Raw genomic sequence first — 16,971 nt, forward strand, 5'->3', positions numbered from 1 at the left:
GTTATACGAGGGGTGCAGTTCATAAACCTCTCATTACAAAGATGAATACACACGTGAGAGTTCAGTGGTGCAAAAACCATCGGCACTGGTCTACAGAGATGTGGAAAAAAAGTGATATGGTCAGATGAGTCATCCTTTACCATGTTCTCGATAAGTGGGCGAGTGCATGTGTGGCGTACACCAAGAGAACGGTACTGGTCTGAATGCTTGACCCCTCAAGTGAGGGGATCCGGTGGTTCTGTTATGCTGGGGGGGGGGCATTTTTCTGAAATGGTTTGGGTCCACTTGCCCCCTTAGAGGGAAGGGTCACTGCAAATCAATACAAAGTTGTTTTGAGTGATCACCTTTATCTTATGATGAAACATTTCTATCCTGATGGGAGTGGTCTCTTCCAGGATGAGAGTGCCCCCATCCATAGGACATGAGGGGTGACTTAATGTTTTGATGAGTATTAAAGTGATGTCAATCATATGCTAAGGCCTTCGCAGTCACCAGATCTCAACCCAATTTAACATCTCTGGGAGATTTTGGACAGACCATCATAAAAACACCAAATAAATATGGGAATATCTTTTGGAAGAATGGTGCTCCATCCTTCCAGTAGGGTTTCAGAGACTTGACTCAATGCCAGGGAGCAGTAAAGCTGTTCTGGTTGCTTGTGGAGGCCCAATACCTTACTGAGACACTTTATTTTGGTTTTTCCTTTAATTTGTCACCTGTCTTTACTTTATGCTACTACGTTGCATCCCTCCTTCTAAGTATTAATTTTGGTTTATTTTATGAAACAAAGTTTTCAAACACCTGAGACAACGAACCCAAGACCCTATATGTGCATTTATATTATCTGGTGATTCACAGATAAGCAAATAAATGTGGAAGTTTTTTCCTTTCACTAGAGAAACCTGTGGATTCAACAAAGTCAAAATTGAATCAAACTAGATATTTTGCAGCTGCTCTTATTGACTCTTTGTACTTACCTGCATGTGGTCCCCAGCCAGCACGATGCGGGTGGTCTTGCTAGCAAGAGCAAAAGGCATGATGGTTTCACACTCCATGGCCTGGGCTGCTTCATCCAGTAGGATATGAGTAAACAACCCTGCCAAAACCGATGGGACACTAATGTCAATTTACTTAATATTACTTTAAGTAAATATATGCTCACTTCCTATATACAATTATGCTGTCTAAAAATGCACACTTGACTCACACTTAAGTATCCTGTTGATAACAAACATGAGAACCCTTTTTTGGAATTTTATCAAAGCTCACTGAAGGATTTTACAAACATATGCAGGCGCAAGCGCAATTTAACTTCGATCCCTACAGCAAACAGCCCAAGCAACGATGTAAATTGATCCTGGTGGGAAAAAACAAAAACAAAAACAGACTTAAATTTGTTGAGCGAACCAGCACCCACAGCTGGAACGTATAGCTATCCATTGCCCATTGCCCATCTCAAGCTTTAGGACAATAGAGGTCAGATTAAAATCTAAACAAAAGGTAAACGATTGGTACTCATTAAAATGTTATTTTTATAAATAGTTTCTTAATCTATAATGATTCCACAAATTCGATATTACTTGAAACCATATCTTCTAGCAGATATGACATTTGTCATTAATGATGAAAGTGCAAAGTAAGTATCTCCTTTTGACATTTAGCTGGTAGTGTTAGTGACTACATAGCTTTCCATTTACCCAAACTATGCCTTCTAAGCAACAATAGTGCTTTCAGGTTTTTGTAAGGGGAATGTTTGGGGAGATTTTGGATTTAAAAGTACAAGGACAAAGAACCTGATAAAAGCTGTGTCACCTGTAACCTGTGCTATTCAGTGTTGAAATTCTGAAGTAACACAAATCTCAGAAATCCTTTGACAAGATACTGCTCAGATGTAACTTACGCCATTAGGATTTAGAAAGAAATTCTTTACAAACTCGCATATGAAAAACCTTGCTACGCTGTCAAAATGAAATAAAAGTCCAGTGGATCTGGTTGAATCAGATGATTCTTACTAATAACCAGACCTAGCGATGTAAACATTTTTACTACTGTTAACTTCCCGCTTAAATGAAAAATAATTATGTTCACCAGGAGCATTAAAACCCTGTAACTGTCACTAATGTGCTGTCCTCTCAGTCACTTTTTCCTATCCCTCTTTTAACCAGCCCTGCAAACCAAAGGCAGGGTTGTGTGGACATTTTGAACGGGATGGAACAGTAGCGTAACCCTGATTGAAAAAGCTCAAACAGTGCTTGGCAGAATGTGGGGAGGGGATGAAACGGCATGGTAAATGAATGCTGGAGCAGGGAGTAGGGAAGAGAGAGGGTGAATAATAACCAGCAAACCAGCCTCTGAAGCCCAAACACCATTTCCACAGGAAACCATATGTAGATATAAAATGTGACAGTTGGAAATAACAAAACAACTCAGTGACTGTCAGAGAGTAAACAAACAACAGAAATATGGGCTGGAAAGGAAAGAGGTGGAGCAGTTTGATTTGGGGAAACGTTTACTCCTTAGTATCTGCCTTTGAACAAACGACTACAAAATGTATTGATTTTTTTTTTTTTTTTCAACTATAAAACCCTAAACCAGTGTTCTCGTTCCCCCACGGTGGTCGGGATAAAAAGATATACACTTTGTTACAATGGCCCATTTTTCTGTGTACATATTTGCAGAATGTGTATAATTGAATTAATCTATTGGAGCTTATAAAGTGAGAAATGCCCCTTCAGCGTGATGTACCAAACAAAACTGTACATGCACAGATGGGGGGGGTGTCTTTATTTAGTCTTTGAACAGACTAAATATGGTTACATTTCATCCTTTTCGATTATGTAATGATCTCTTCTATGATGAAGTTGTTAGATGGTAAACAGATGGTGTCACAGAGGTCTTTTATTCCAAAAACGTAGTGTAATATGCATAAAGTTACAGACGTGAGTATCTCTGGATAATAGGCATAAATTTAGAATTGAGCATTATGAGTAATCTCTCAATAGTGTATATACAGGATAAATGAACAGCCAAGATGCACTGTGTTTCACTGTGTTGAGAGCAATGGTGCTGGCTGGAACATCCTTTCAAACAGTGCTGTTAAAGCTAGCTTTGAGCTTTTATTTTTTTCCTGTCTTGCTTAACAATGCAGCCAGGGAACTCCATGTAGATGTGTTAACTCATATATCACATTGTTAATTATTGAGGCCATGCACTTTTGTTGACCTCTCCTATAAATTGTAGTCAACAGGAGCCCTGCTGCATCCTGCCTACTTGCTCTTTTACTTCAATCCACATGAATACGTAAGGGCTAAATAACACTCACAAATGATGTACATGGGTCATTACAAATGAGAATGTTTCCCCAGGCAGAGAAGTAGAGATTAGGAGGGAGGAGAGAGGCAGGCAGAGATGGTCTTTGTGAGCACCAAGCAGACAAACAGGCAGACATGAAGGAACATGGTACTTAATGCTTCGCCTGGGACACAGCTGCCCGCCTTGGGGAACCTCTCTCTAAACCGGAGTTCCAAATTACATTTCTGTAGCTGCTGTCTGTCGTTGGACTAATAATGGTGTTTGAGTTTCGACAAAGCAGTGGTAAGAGAAAGAAGGAGGGAGGGATAATAAAGCAAAGGTGAAAGAGATCAGTAGCACCGAAATTATTTGGGGGAGAGATGACTGTTAAGAATAAATGGCAGCTCTTTCACTTCACACATAAAGTCTCTCACATTCTCCCTTTCACAGTCTCTTTCTACCTTTTTCAAGCTGTAAAAGTGACAAAATCTGTGATCTGTGAGTGTGAAAGGGTCTATGCAGGTAACTCTACCCTATAACACAATCTTTGTAAATTTCAGGTTTGAAAGCTTTGTCAAACTCTGTCAAATTTTCACAAAATAATTACCCATCCCTGACAGTAACATAATTTCCTACATTGTTTTTGGATTTGTTTTGGTGACTGCCACACAATGCGAACCAATTAGGAACCAACTTAATTTTAGATTAAGTTGAACATTTAGAACATTTACTTATTGACTACAATATGACCTATAATCTTGAACCTTTATCATCAGGGTGCAAGGTCCAATAGCCTCCAGACATATCAATGTTTAACTGCGCCTTAGCGCACGTCTGCTTTGAAGTGACAAATCAGCATCATCTTTAAAAAGTGCCCCTGTCACTCCAGTTCCTTCAAATTGGTTCATTTAAAGTATTTTGTTTCCAGAGTGGTTTATTAAACAAATTTAATTTCTTGCACTTAAGAAATAATAATTAAATGTGACAGTCATAATAGGTAATTGTATTACTGTCCTGTGACTGTCCAATTACAAGGATGTAGTTGATCCTTAAAAGCAGCTGGCAGTATTGCAGACAAACACACAGAACCACAATGCATGTCAATTCGTCGAAACATCATCTTAAGAAAATGCTCATGTCTCCCTGACAGCCGAATTTCATTCATGACTACAGAGTTTGTGTCAGTTGAGAAAAGGCAAAAAAATCAGGACTGAGGAAGAGAGTTTTGGAGACATTGTGGACTGAATGTTAGGCTGTGTTTATTTTTTTAAATTCCAACATTTTTGTAGTAAATAATGGACATGATGTGCAGAGAGCTTCATTCTCCATTATTGTATTAGCTAGGAAATAGCTTTATTATTATCTTTTTTATTCTTTTTTTTTTTTTTTAATTCAGCCTTTTTCAGGAACTTAAACAGCAGAACACTTTTAAGGGCACACCAATGGGCAGTGGACCTCACTTCCATTGGCATGGGGCTACAGACTGGAGAATGGACGGGGAATTGGATCTGAGAGGCAAGAGTTGCTGAGAAGCAACCCTGCTGATCACAGCATGTAACTGTGCTCACTTACGTGAGCAGACAATTCCTTGGTCTTGCACATGGCAGTGGAATTAAACTATTTACAAAACTCATCTAAAGACACAAAACCAAGCATGTGCAGTTTCCACATGCCAGATCACATATCTATTCCAAAGAAGAAGAGAATCCACAAACCAAACATAATATATATAGGAGCTTAATCATCTTTTTTGGAGCATTTCTTTGTTTGAGGTGGGAGATTTGTTTATTGTTACTTAGCACACTTTCTGGCTCCCAATTGCCTCGTTTCCTGGCGATTTTCATCACTGTTGAACACCAGGAGAACGGGAGAGCTGAAACGTGGGGAGGAGGGCTAATGATGTAAAGTACTTTAGAAACAGGCAGATGGTGTTCCCAAGCAACAGACAAAGCCCCCACTGCTGACACATTAGAGTCAGTTATTAACCTGCACAGACAAATTGGTTTGTTTTCAATGTCTTTTACGTAACTTAAATGAGTTTCATCCCTCTCTAAATTGTGGGCCCCTGCCAACACCGGGTATCAGAGTCATTGGAGATGATCGAAGAACAGGAAACTGAATGCACTGAGCTGTTTCTACATATAATTATGAGCGTCAATACTATTTACCTTGTATTACAATACAATATTATGGCTCTACAGTAAATATTATCTCATTTTAAGTTGTCACCTTGTTCGCTTGTGTGTATTTGAGCCTGTAATTTTTACTGTCTTGTATTGGCATTTCCAGTATACTCTCTACTTCATTTAAATATAAAAAAAGTTTCAAAAATAAGGGAACCCCGAGTTGAATCAACCCATCTGACATAGAAACAAAAATTAAAAATCATAAACAAAAACATTAGTTATTATTATAGGATGTTGCACTGAGCTTTGATATTACATCACAAGGCTTTAAATTTTCTGGTCACTGCTGTATTCTTTGTGTATGTCTGATAAAAGTATGTGTCTTTTGACAGGCCTTGTTAGCCTGTGCTCATTCTTCAAATGTGCTTTGAACACTGCAGGTGGTTTTTTTTAAGTTATCCTAATCCTGTCATGAATTTTAGATAATTGATACTGCTTCCACCGCAGACATGTGCAGAACCATCTGCTGTAAAATCTGCAACTGGTACACATTGCCATACCTAAACCATTCTTAGGAACCCTCTGTATCATCAAGTTCCATGTTGACAAAGGACATGAAAGCTGCCGTGGTTAAAGGTTGTCCATGACAACCATCACTAAGCAGCCTTACTATCCTATAGACAACTAAATATCTACTCATAACTCACCCGGCTCCAAGTCAAGCTGGCAGAGGTATTGGGAGGTGCTGAGGGTGACCACCACCACACGGTGCCTGAGGATGTCCTCCCTTGTCGGCATCTGGAAAGTGACCTGTGTGCCGGAAATGAGACAGTACTGCTGGACCACTGGGTGGACCGTCTTCACCCAGCGGTTCCTGAAGTATACCCTGAAGAGGGAGAGACGTAGGGACAAAGTTCAGGAGAGAGAGATACCATTAGAGGAGGAAAAGAGCAACTACTTCGATTGTCTGGTATTTGTCTCCCTTTTAAGCCTGTTGCGGGTGTGATCAAATCTATATTGTCCATTGTGAACAAACTGAACAGTGAATACTAGTTTTTTTTCCCCACACACCTTGTTAAATTCATTCAATCCATGAGGTTATTGTGTCACAAATGGCTCAAAAATTATCTCAAAATGTTCATAGCAAGTAAGTGTAGAATTTTGACAGGACAGATTCTTCTTCCTTTGAGAAATAAATATGCATGGCTGCACATGATATTCTGTGTACACCAGGTCTGCATTAAACAATTCATTACAGACAGCCTCCAGGTGTTGTTCTTAAAGCAGGAGAGCTACTGAAGTCGCATTTCTAAAGTTAGCCTGATGTCTGCATGTCACTGCTATGGGGGGAAGAACAGCCCAGTCACTCAACAATATTTGTGTAATATGGATGTATCCTTCTGACTGCAGGCTTTCAAATAATGCTAATCCAGTCGATGTATACTTGGAGTGAGTGTCATACAGACTCTCTCTGGCAAGGCGAACCTCACCTAACAAACAGGCCACAACCACTAAATACAAAAGATCCAATTTAATCTGTTCTTTTTGGTTATATTAATTCACTAAGAAAAATCCAATTATTGTAGGCAGTTTCAAAGCATGAACTTGTCTGCTATTTGCCCAGTTCACATAATCACTAGTAGTGGTCTGCTGTTGTTACCACAGAAAAGACATGATCAGGGGCTTTAAGGTGGCTTACAGTAGACACACCATGATTTGTACGTGTTTAACCCCATGAAAAAACTGTGCTTTAGGGGGCTGTAGTCCTGAAAGCCACGTGAATTGATGTGTATTTTCACATGATATGGGAATTTTTCATTTTTTGGCAACTGTAAGTTGAAGTCTTAACGCCTCCTTGAGGGAACTACTTGATATTTTAACTGTTATGCAAAGTACACGCACGTACACAAAGTTCATAAAGCATTTTTCTGCCCTTAGCCATCGAGTCTTCCTTTGAAAAGTGTGTTTCCTTACCTGAGAGGTCTGGCATGCGGATTGCCTGCTTCAACGTAAGGATGAAGGTAGTCCTTAATGTAAAGGTCAGCCGCACTGTTGGAGTGGGTGCAGATCAAGACCCTGTAGATACAAAAAGGCACGCGTGTCAGCCATGAGCTACGACGCGAAGTTGCTGGAATACTCAGTGGCAGAGATGTCAAAACGATGGAACGTAAAACCAAAACTCATCAGCCTGATTAGATACCACGTATGTAATCACTTTTGTAATTATTTGGGGTGAACTGAACCTTCAACCTACCTTTATGGGCTGGTTCCCTTTAATTTTTGTGACTGAAATACTAAAGTTTCTTTTAACATCAAGGCATACTTCAGGATTTTGATTTTTTTATTAACAGTGACTGCATCTTAAAAGATGAAGCATGTGAGCGGGAAGGCCTATTATCCCAATACTACAAAACCTAAAATATTAGCAGTAGGAAACGGGATTATTCAACACCATGCCGATTTGTAGCAAGTGCTTTTAAGCCTTGCGGAAATTACAGGTTTAGAGAGACAGCAGAGCCAGTTTAGTTCACTTATTAAAATTCAAAGCTGTGCAAAACTGTCTTTTATAGTTACCCATTTTAATGTTGGTCAAACATTGCAGCAACATATTTGCAGAGAAAGCTTTGAGCATTGGACCTGTATAATAACACATACTAGGTACACCTGACCAGGGTCTATATGATGTTTTCACCATATTTACATTTTGATGAGCAGGCAGCGAGTTCAGATGGGTCACTTCCCCTTGTCTTGGCTTTTAACATATCTATAATTCATCTTAAACATAGAATATTAAATGTATTCAGAGTGAAATGAAGAATGAATATTACATTGCTACATTTTTTTTTGAATGCCATTTTTTTCTTTTACATTTCATGTATACACCCCTCTCTCCCTTATTAAAAAACAAAATGTTACTTCTTGTTCAGGGTACACTGTGAGGTATTGCATTCATTTTCATAAAGACCATAAAAACATTTATGTGCTTGTGCAACATGTCCTTGCTTCTAAAACAAGAAAATGCATAATTTCCTTTCAGTATCTGCACACAGTGAGGAAGGTCACTAATGATGAAAAACGCCAGCGGAAGAAAATCTAGCAAAGTGTTATTGTTACACAACACAGTGTGACCAGCTGAGGTGACATAACTTGATTGATCAGATTAAGGATTGCATGAACATCCATTGTGGCCCAGGAAATGCGTTGATAATCAAACTATCCATGTGCGCTGTCCACAAATGACACAAATTCATCTAAACGATCAGCACGCTTTGCCTTTGGATAATGGTACATGCAAACTCCAAAATAAACACACCAACAAATTACAAACAGAGACTCTAATCACACACACAAACATGCACACGCAGACACAGCGAAGGTTTTTTTGTAAAATGACGACATTTCTGACACACCTTCAAATGGCTGTTTGAGCGTTAAGACTTGGTTTTAGGGTTCAGGTTAGAATTTGTTCGTTGTTAGGGTAAGGGTTGGGGTTGGGCATTTAGTTTTGATGGTCATGGTTTGGGTAAGGGGCTAGGGAATGCACAATGTCAGTGAGTGTCCTCATAAAGATAGAAATACAAGTTTGTGTGCACAGACACACACACAAACAGACACGTAGACGCGCACACACTGATTCTTTGCAGCTCAATGTTTTTTTAACTTTAAATGTCAAAGCCAAGGCTGTGACTGGCCCGGGGCTAAAACTGAGGCCACTGCACAGCCAAGCACCCTCTGCCACCTCCATCATGCCCTTGACTGACCTCCCTTGCATCTGAAGCATTTATGAATGATTCCCACTTGATGCGCGCGCGCACGCACGCACGCACGCACGCACGCACACACGCACACACACACGCACACACACACGCACACACACACACACAAAATATCACATCTACAGTCTTCTTTCCTTCTCTACAAACACTCAGTCACTTACACTTAGTAACACCTGTTATTTCACAGGGACTGTTAGTATCCTACAAGTTAAAGGGGGAGGCTTGTGATTAAATCACAAAATGGTGTAAAGGCTGGTAAATATGAGTGAGAAAAGGAAGTTTCAGTAATGTTATAGTAATGTTTAAAACATGCATGCATGTGGTGCTGTTGAATTGTACAGTACAATTTTGTCCAGCCAATTTTTTGCAATGAGACTCAATATTCCAAACAGCTTACTTAATAATACAATAACCTTTAACTAAATCATAAACAACAGCCTCCAAAATGACCATAAAGTTGAATCAGCAGCTCTCTAAATCAGCAAAAACTGAACATTGTAACCTTCATGAAGGCATGATTTTTGCAGGGTTAATGTGTTAGACTGCGTTAGCTTTAGCTAGGTATACCTGATAAACCTGATAAACCTGATACCTATAAACTAAGTGCAGAAAGATACGTTAAATAAGTAATATTTTTACTGCCTTATAGCACAGACTGACCACAATTTGTGTGGGATTTGACAGGTTTGCTGATCAATACCTCTGACTGAACATTTAGTTCACAGGTCCTGAGATTGCCGGCACTTACATTCACACCCATCAACATGTCAAGACACAAGTTTCTTTCCATCTTTACACCCAACACCTTTCAAGGGATGAAATAAAAGACAGCTCACAGCTATCAGTGCAAACATTTCATCCCCGAAGAATAAAATGTTCATCCTAAAAAGCAAATAACAAATGGGTATTATTATCAAAATGCTTTGCTTTGAGCTACAATAAGATACAGACTGGCCCAAATATAAGTCTATCTCACCATCAACACCACAGAATTTTAAGGATGCTAAGGACTTTTAAAGGAAGGTGCAAATCTTTTTTGCTGGTTGCCAACAGAGGAAAAAAATTATTCAATACATCTTGAAAAAAAAAACAAGGGGGGGGGGCATACACAGACCTGCTGTGGTCCTGGCGGAGGATGTGTTTGACAGCCTGTGCTAGGGTGAAGGTCTTTCCGGTGCCATAGGGCCCAATGATGAGGACTGGGGGCAGAGGGATAGCGATGGGTGTGGTGATGGCCAGGATGGCCTCTTTCTGCTTGGCATTCAGACGGGGGTCCAGCTGCTCGTCCCACTGCCTGAGGGTGGAAGGAGGATGGGGAAATGCCTCATAAACAAGTAATAGCTTTGAACATGTGAGAGACAGAGAAACATACTGCTAATTTAATTAAGTTCAGTGGCACAGAATGACAGGAAAAGTATGCCCACACAAATACTCAATATGACGAGTAAGACTGTGTCACTCAAGAGAAGGTGTGGTGGATGAGGTGTCTGGGAAAAAGATGCAGGTGGATGCACAAAGGGGAGAAAAAAAACACCATGGACAAATAAGCTGTGAATACCCAAAGCAGCTCTTCCTTTAAGGGTCTTGTGGAAACACTACTTCCAAACTCTAAAAGCAGCTGAAGCCAAGTTTTATATTTATGTGTTAACATGTATAAAACTTGCATTTTTTTCTTCATTAACAGACATCCATAGCAGAGAAGGCGCAGAAAGGATGCCACCGCATTTCCACATTAATGTGCAAGAGGCATGGAATCTTCCCACCACAAAAAAAGAAGTGGCAGAATTGAACAGAAAAAAAAACTACACTGAAGAGGAGCCGTCCATTTAAACGAATACATAGGGGTGTGTGCGTGTAGGTGTGTGTTTTCAAACAAGATGGGTTGGAGGGAGGGATGCACATACGTGATTTCATACACATACACATACTTGTGAAAGAGTGAGTTATCATGCATGTAGCCTGTGTGTGTGTTTGTCTCCTAGCATCACTGTCCTCATTATGAAGACTGCATCCTCTACAGCTGTGAATCCACCAACACCAATTGACTGAGCTCCAACAGAGACAGTTGGGGGGCTGAGCGATATCACATTGTTCAAGAGTGTGTGTCTTGTGTGTCTGTGTTTATAACAAAGATGGATTGATAAGATCAAGGGTACTGTTAGAAGTGACAAAAAACTGCAACCCTTTTATGCCAACTATACTTTGTTTTCAAATGCAATGAAGGTTAAGATAAACAAATCAACCTTCCCTGTGCTAAAGATTAATAAATTGCGTTTTGGCTTTGAAACTATGCAAAACAAAACAAAAAAGAGTAATATTTTGTTTAGTTTCCACCCTTAGTTTGACATGACTAATGGGACATCTTAATTCTTAATCACTGACTGGAGTGAGAGGCATTGCAGCTCATTTATTACACTAATGCAGCCACATCTGGCTTGTTAAGGTTTTTAATTCAAAAGTGAAAAGGAGGGAAATTTATACAAAATACTAAATACGTGTTTTGCCACCATACAGGTTACTTGTGGATTTAAAAAAAAAAAAAAAAAAAAAGTGACCAAATCTAAGAAATAAATTGCACTAGGGTATAACGTAAAATGGCCAACTGATGTCCATGGTAGCATCACTTCTTTTTATACAAAAGTACAAGTAAGAGTTTTTAATCAAAGCACAAAATGGCCATTAGACTTTCAGAATCTATTTTTGTGATCTAGCTCAGTGATCCTGATCCTACTCTTAAATCCACAGACTGCAAGCACCAACATAAAATCAGTAAACTGCATATCATTATCATCCGGAGGTGGAAGATGTGAAGAGAACTAAACAGCATGGTAAGTCACTGCTGTTTAGAAGACAGTTTTGTATTTCACTCCCCAAAAAAACATAACCAAGGTGCAGTATACTTCAGAAAACTTTGTGATTTAAGTGCGTTGGTGTGAGTTTATATAAAAATCATATCTTGTGCAGCTTTACAGCACCACCACTTGAAGCATATCCACCTGTACACTGATGTTAAAAATCAAACAACAACCATAAAGAACTGAACTTAAACTTGAGTTAAATTCACCCCTTGGCCCATATTTAAAAGGAAACATCCTGACTTATCCAAACTCCAATTAAAACACAAGTCTACATCAATCATATTCTGGAGTTGAGATAAAGCAGGAGGCTGGAAAAAAAAATAAAAATCACAGGGGATTATATTTGACTTTGGCTCTAGTCAATAAAGATTACTGCCACACTCCCCTCACCTGTCCAACTTCAGAGAAAAATCTAAAGCTGCAAGGAGCTGCCAGATTTTCAGAATGACCGCCAAGTCAGCAAGGCGAGGGATATTCAGTCAACTTTTGAATTGATGTGGTGTCCCCTCTGTGAGGGTATTTGTCTAGCTAATATGATGTGCAGGTATTAAACGGGTTTCTGTAAATGTGTTTAGGAATAGCAGTATTTACTATACACAAATGTATGTACATGCTGCGTGCACAGATCTCTCCTCACTTTTAAACGATATATGTGAAAGTTGTAGCCTTTTACTTTAATATCTGATATCTGTAAATCACCACTGTTCATCTGCAATATGAAAGTCGGATTCCTCTTCCACACAGCAACAGTCTACCATGTGTGCAAAGTAAAATTTCATTTCTTTGACTTCATTTATTTGTATGTGACTTCTTTTTCCATCATTTAAAGGCAATGATACAGTATATCCCAGAGTTTTAACTGAATCAATGGTGAGAGAAACCATGCCCGAAGGAGGTGAAAACCATTTTATGTAGTAAAACAATCAATACTGTTTTTCATCATACAAATTGTCAAAAAAATATTTTGTACCCGAATAAAATATTGATGGCTGCCTTCACTGTAAATCAAATTTCTGCATCAGTCTTAAACCATCGAGCATTTGTGTATGTGTGTGTGATGGTGGAATACACACCTGTTGGGGCTCCAGGGAATGGTGGGGACAAGGCTAATGTCAGGGAAAAGGATGGTGTTATCTTTGATGCGATCCAGGGCATAGTGCATCTCACAGAGTGGCAGTCTGTTCAGCTGGAACTGGAGCTCCACCTGACACAGAGGCAACGGCAAGAGAGTACTAAAGCAGTCAATCAAAAACAAACAAAACAAACAAAAAAAAACAGTTCATCTACCCAACTATCTATTTCCATCTGCAGGCCGATGATATTATGTTATAAGCTCTACAATATAGTTCAATTCATACAATAACCTTGGAACAAAAGCTATTTAGTTAGGGTAACACAATTACCAATCACACAGGTATCATTAATTTCTGGTTTAACACCTAAGCTCATGATCCCCCTTCATGATTTATAGAGAATCCAAGGAATCCAGAATATAACCCTAACCCTATTAAAAACAATATATCTCATACATGTAATAGATTGCATCACATTCAGTATCTGAATTATATTTCTAAACAGATTTAAAATATTAATAAGAGCTCAAATTAAATTATTTTCCAGTCCAACCAATCAAGATCACAATCTTGCCAGTTGGACTAGAGCTGGATAATCACATCCCTTCAAAATCGAGATTTTAAATAAAAATTTTTTGCACCCCATCTCCCTTGGTCTTTTTACATTTCTATTGAATCCCTTGTCTTAAACTAGGTGTATGCAATCATTACGATTTTTTTCCACTGCTGTAGGGCCAGGTCATAATAAAGACAGCTACAGGCCCCTAACAGTTAACACAAGATAAAAATAAGCAAGAGGGAAAACAGTAAGGAGGAAATTGGGGAAGAACAACAAAAAAATAGAGTGAAATAACCAACAAATACAAGAGCAGGAATGTCTGAGATATGAAAGAGTGAGAAGAGCATGAAATATCAAGGGTGTCTAGAATCTTGTAAAAACCCACAGAGGAGATAGGGAAATTAAATTGTAGCACATAAGCAGGAGATGTCAATGCAGAAGAACAAAGAGATTATGCTCCAACTTTGATAAAATGAGGGTTGTTTTGATAACTGTTAACACAGAGCCGTGTTTTCACTGCTGGAGAGGAGAAAAACATCAAACTGGGGGTGCTGAAGGTGGAGTCATTCAATAAAGGGAGATTTCTTAGAACCCAGAGAACCTGAGACAAAACAGTGCAGTCAAAGCAAACAAAGGCACACAAGCAGACACCTTCCTCTGTCCTGCAACTTTTTGTTGAAACGCTAATCAATTGTTGACCCTTTCATCCATAAAGTTTTCCAAGGCCATAAAATCTGAGTGGAAGAATCATGAGCTGGGTGCTAACTCACATCTTCTAGGCTGTACAAAAAATTGCTTATATTATTAGATCGTTCACCTGCTCTCTCCACTGCTGTCAATCCGCCAGTCTTATCTAATATCTGGTGCTGACAGCAGGACAAAGATGCCTAATGCTTAAGCACAGAAGTGTCTCCTTTTCCCTTGGTGCTGCCAATACCTGTATTTCTCTGTCAGGCTGTAGCCCCAGCTCCTCACAGCAGTCCTTGCAGATCCTTAGGAAGATGTATTCCTTGGTCTTCTCCTCGATCACAGCCTCATAAACGCGCTCTTTGACCCCAGGAGGTGGCTGGCAGCTGACTCCTTCACGGCCCAAGGGCAGCAGAAGGACTGAATTTACCTTGGTCATCACTAGCCGTCCAGCCAGTGTGTCCTAAGGTAAGAAAAAAAAAAAAAAAAAAAACACTGCTTAGGGGGAGCTAGCTAGCTGACAACTTTGGTGCTCAAGTGCCATAAAGTAGATACAGTATTTAAGAGAGAAAAGCAGAAGCCAGAATGACAGGTGTATACTGCAATTGCTGATGCAACCAATCCAGTTACCTCAGAAAGTGTTTCAGTGAGTCTGAAGCGTGCAAAGAGCTGTCCATTCTGGGCATACTTGGCTCCAACAGAAATGCCGGTCAGCATAAAGCTGGTAACAAGCTGGAGGTTCACTTTGATGTTAAACCTGGTAGGACAACCATGGACATTTGGTTATGGTCTAGCAGACCTCTGTCCTAATTTTAGAAATCATCTTAAGAAATTATACCAATCATGATACTGTTGTGTGACATGTTATCAATTATCTAGTACTAATATCCCCATACATTCCCTTGTGACTGAGGCACAGGCAAATCCTTCTTTTACTGCAGACATTTTAACCCTGGAACTACTCTGCTTTCTGACAGTTCAGGCTTTTGCCACATATTCATACTTAGGTTGCTGTATATTCATCCAGGCACTATTATACATTTCCTCTTAAGAGAAGCTGATCAAGACTCTCCATTCAACTACCAAACTGTCAGTATACCAAAGAGGTGAAAATGCTGCTCTTCTATGTGATAACAGACACCCATTTACAATGTATGGTAATAGGTTTGTCGTAGTACTACCACATTTCCAAGTGCACCATACACGCCTCAAGCATCTGAGCTTGCTCTGTGCCTTGTTTCACTAAAATGCCCCATAGTGACCTTTATACTACCCACTGATATTGGTAGCACATTAAAAAGGTCCGTGAAGACCGGTCACAGTGAGAGAGATGGTCACTTCAAAGCTGCGCATCACTTTCTGGCAGCTTTGAGCATTTGTCACTGTAAAGACAAAGACAAAACTTGCATACATACAGAGTTGCCTCTCTAGTCTCTGCTGGATGTAAGATGATGAAATAGGAAGCAATATGGATGACGAACTCTGATGGATGATTGACGTACGCAGATAAGTTAACACATTCGGTTTTTATTTGCAACCAGTAGTGTGACAAAACCAAAGGGAAACTCGAGGTTTTCTTGTTATGGCTTTGCATCAGCTTTCTGGCTATACTCTCAGAGAGGGAAACATTTAGACAAAAACAGCTAGCAAGGCACTGCTGGTTCTCCACGACTCACTCTATGCTCACTTTAGATAATCAGCTGATGCCTCTTGAACTCCCAAGAAAAACGGGAGAATGCTACTATCAGCAAGCAAGAAATAAATCTAGTCTGAGATTATACAGAGAGTTATTCTAATAGAAATAGTTTTTTAAGTTATAGGTTGTATTTAAATGTCTCAAGTAAGCTTACAGGAATCCACTCTTCTGCTGAAACGGAATCAGTCATGAAAAGTATTAGAACCTGGCAGAACATGGATGGTTTAACAGGCAGGGAGATTATTCATATGCACATTGAATGTGCAGCAGATTAAAATAATGCAAGTAAGAACAGAAAGGGATCCAATATTTAATTCCTTACCAAGTCAAATGAAACTATGAGCCACGAGACAAGATCAAATTGAGAGCAAAGAGGAAATCTGAGACATTTAAAGTGCTGGGGGATGGGATCCGCTATACTCTTTTTACTGAATGTGGGATTAAGCATTTATTTTGATTTCACTTGCAAACTTAGACATAAACGGCACTGGCACTGTGAGTCAAGCTGTGTGAGAGATACATCCTCTCACACACATATAGCCAATTCCAAATGAAGGTCGAGTCTGACACCTTGTGGTGTGATGACATCTTGTACAAGATATTTACACCAATCAAGGTCCATATTGGTACGTGTATTATAATAGAGACTATTATTCTGAGTCGTCAGATTAAAAGTAATCAATACATAAACACAATAAAAAAGACAACTGCATCAAAACTATCACCAATTGTTCAACCTGTCAATTAACTTAAAATGTAAATATGTATACAATGTATATACACGTATCAGATGTGACTGTAGGTATAGATATATTCATTTGGCACAGCACAAAAATTTCTAACACACACACTTGCACACTTAAAATTCTCTCATTAAAGGTTCGTCATGTAGTGGGGTGCCAGAA

General features: G+C 39.4%; 1 protein-coding gene across 2 annotated transcripts in view; it reads right to left on the minus strand.

Moving 5' to 3' along the window:
- helz (helicase with zinc finger) overlaps positions 1 to 16,971 on the minus strand; it is a 59,830-nt gene that overhangs the window by 25,280 nt on the left and 17,579 nt on the right. For both annotated transcript variants that reach the window (XM_040145429.1, XM_040145430.1), the window contains exons 13-19: positions 15,001 to 15,127; positions 14,621 to 14,833; positions 13,125 to 13,255; positions 10,308 to 10,487; positions 7,392 to 7,493; positions 6,125 to 6,303; positions 978 to 1,096 (exon numbers count right to left, since the gene is read on the minus strand). In XM_040145429.1, the coding sequence (XP_040001363.1) occupies positions 978 to 1,096; positions 6,125 to 6,303; positions 7,392 to 7,493; positions 10,308 to 10,487; positions 13,125 to 13,255; positions 14,621 to 14,833; positions 15,001 to 15,127 (1,051 nt within the window). The remainder of the gene's footprint in view (positions 1 to 977; positions 1,097 to 6,124; positions 6,304 to 7,391; positions 7,494 to 10,307; positions 10,488 to 13,124; positions 13,256 to 14,620; positions 14,834 to 15,000; positions 15,128 to 16,971) is intronic.

The sequence above is a fragment of the Xiphias gladius genome, chromosome 15 (assembly GCF_016859285.1).
Source record: "Xiphias gladius isolate SHS-SW01 ecotype Sanya breed wild chromosome 15, ASM1685928v1, whole genome shotgun sequence".
In the NCBI taxonomy this organism is placed as follows: Eukaryota; Metazoa; Chordata; class Actinopteri; order Istiophoriformes; family Xiphiidae; genus Xiphias; species Xiphias gladius.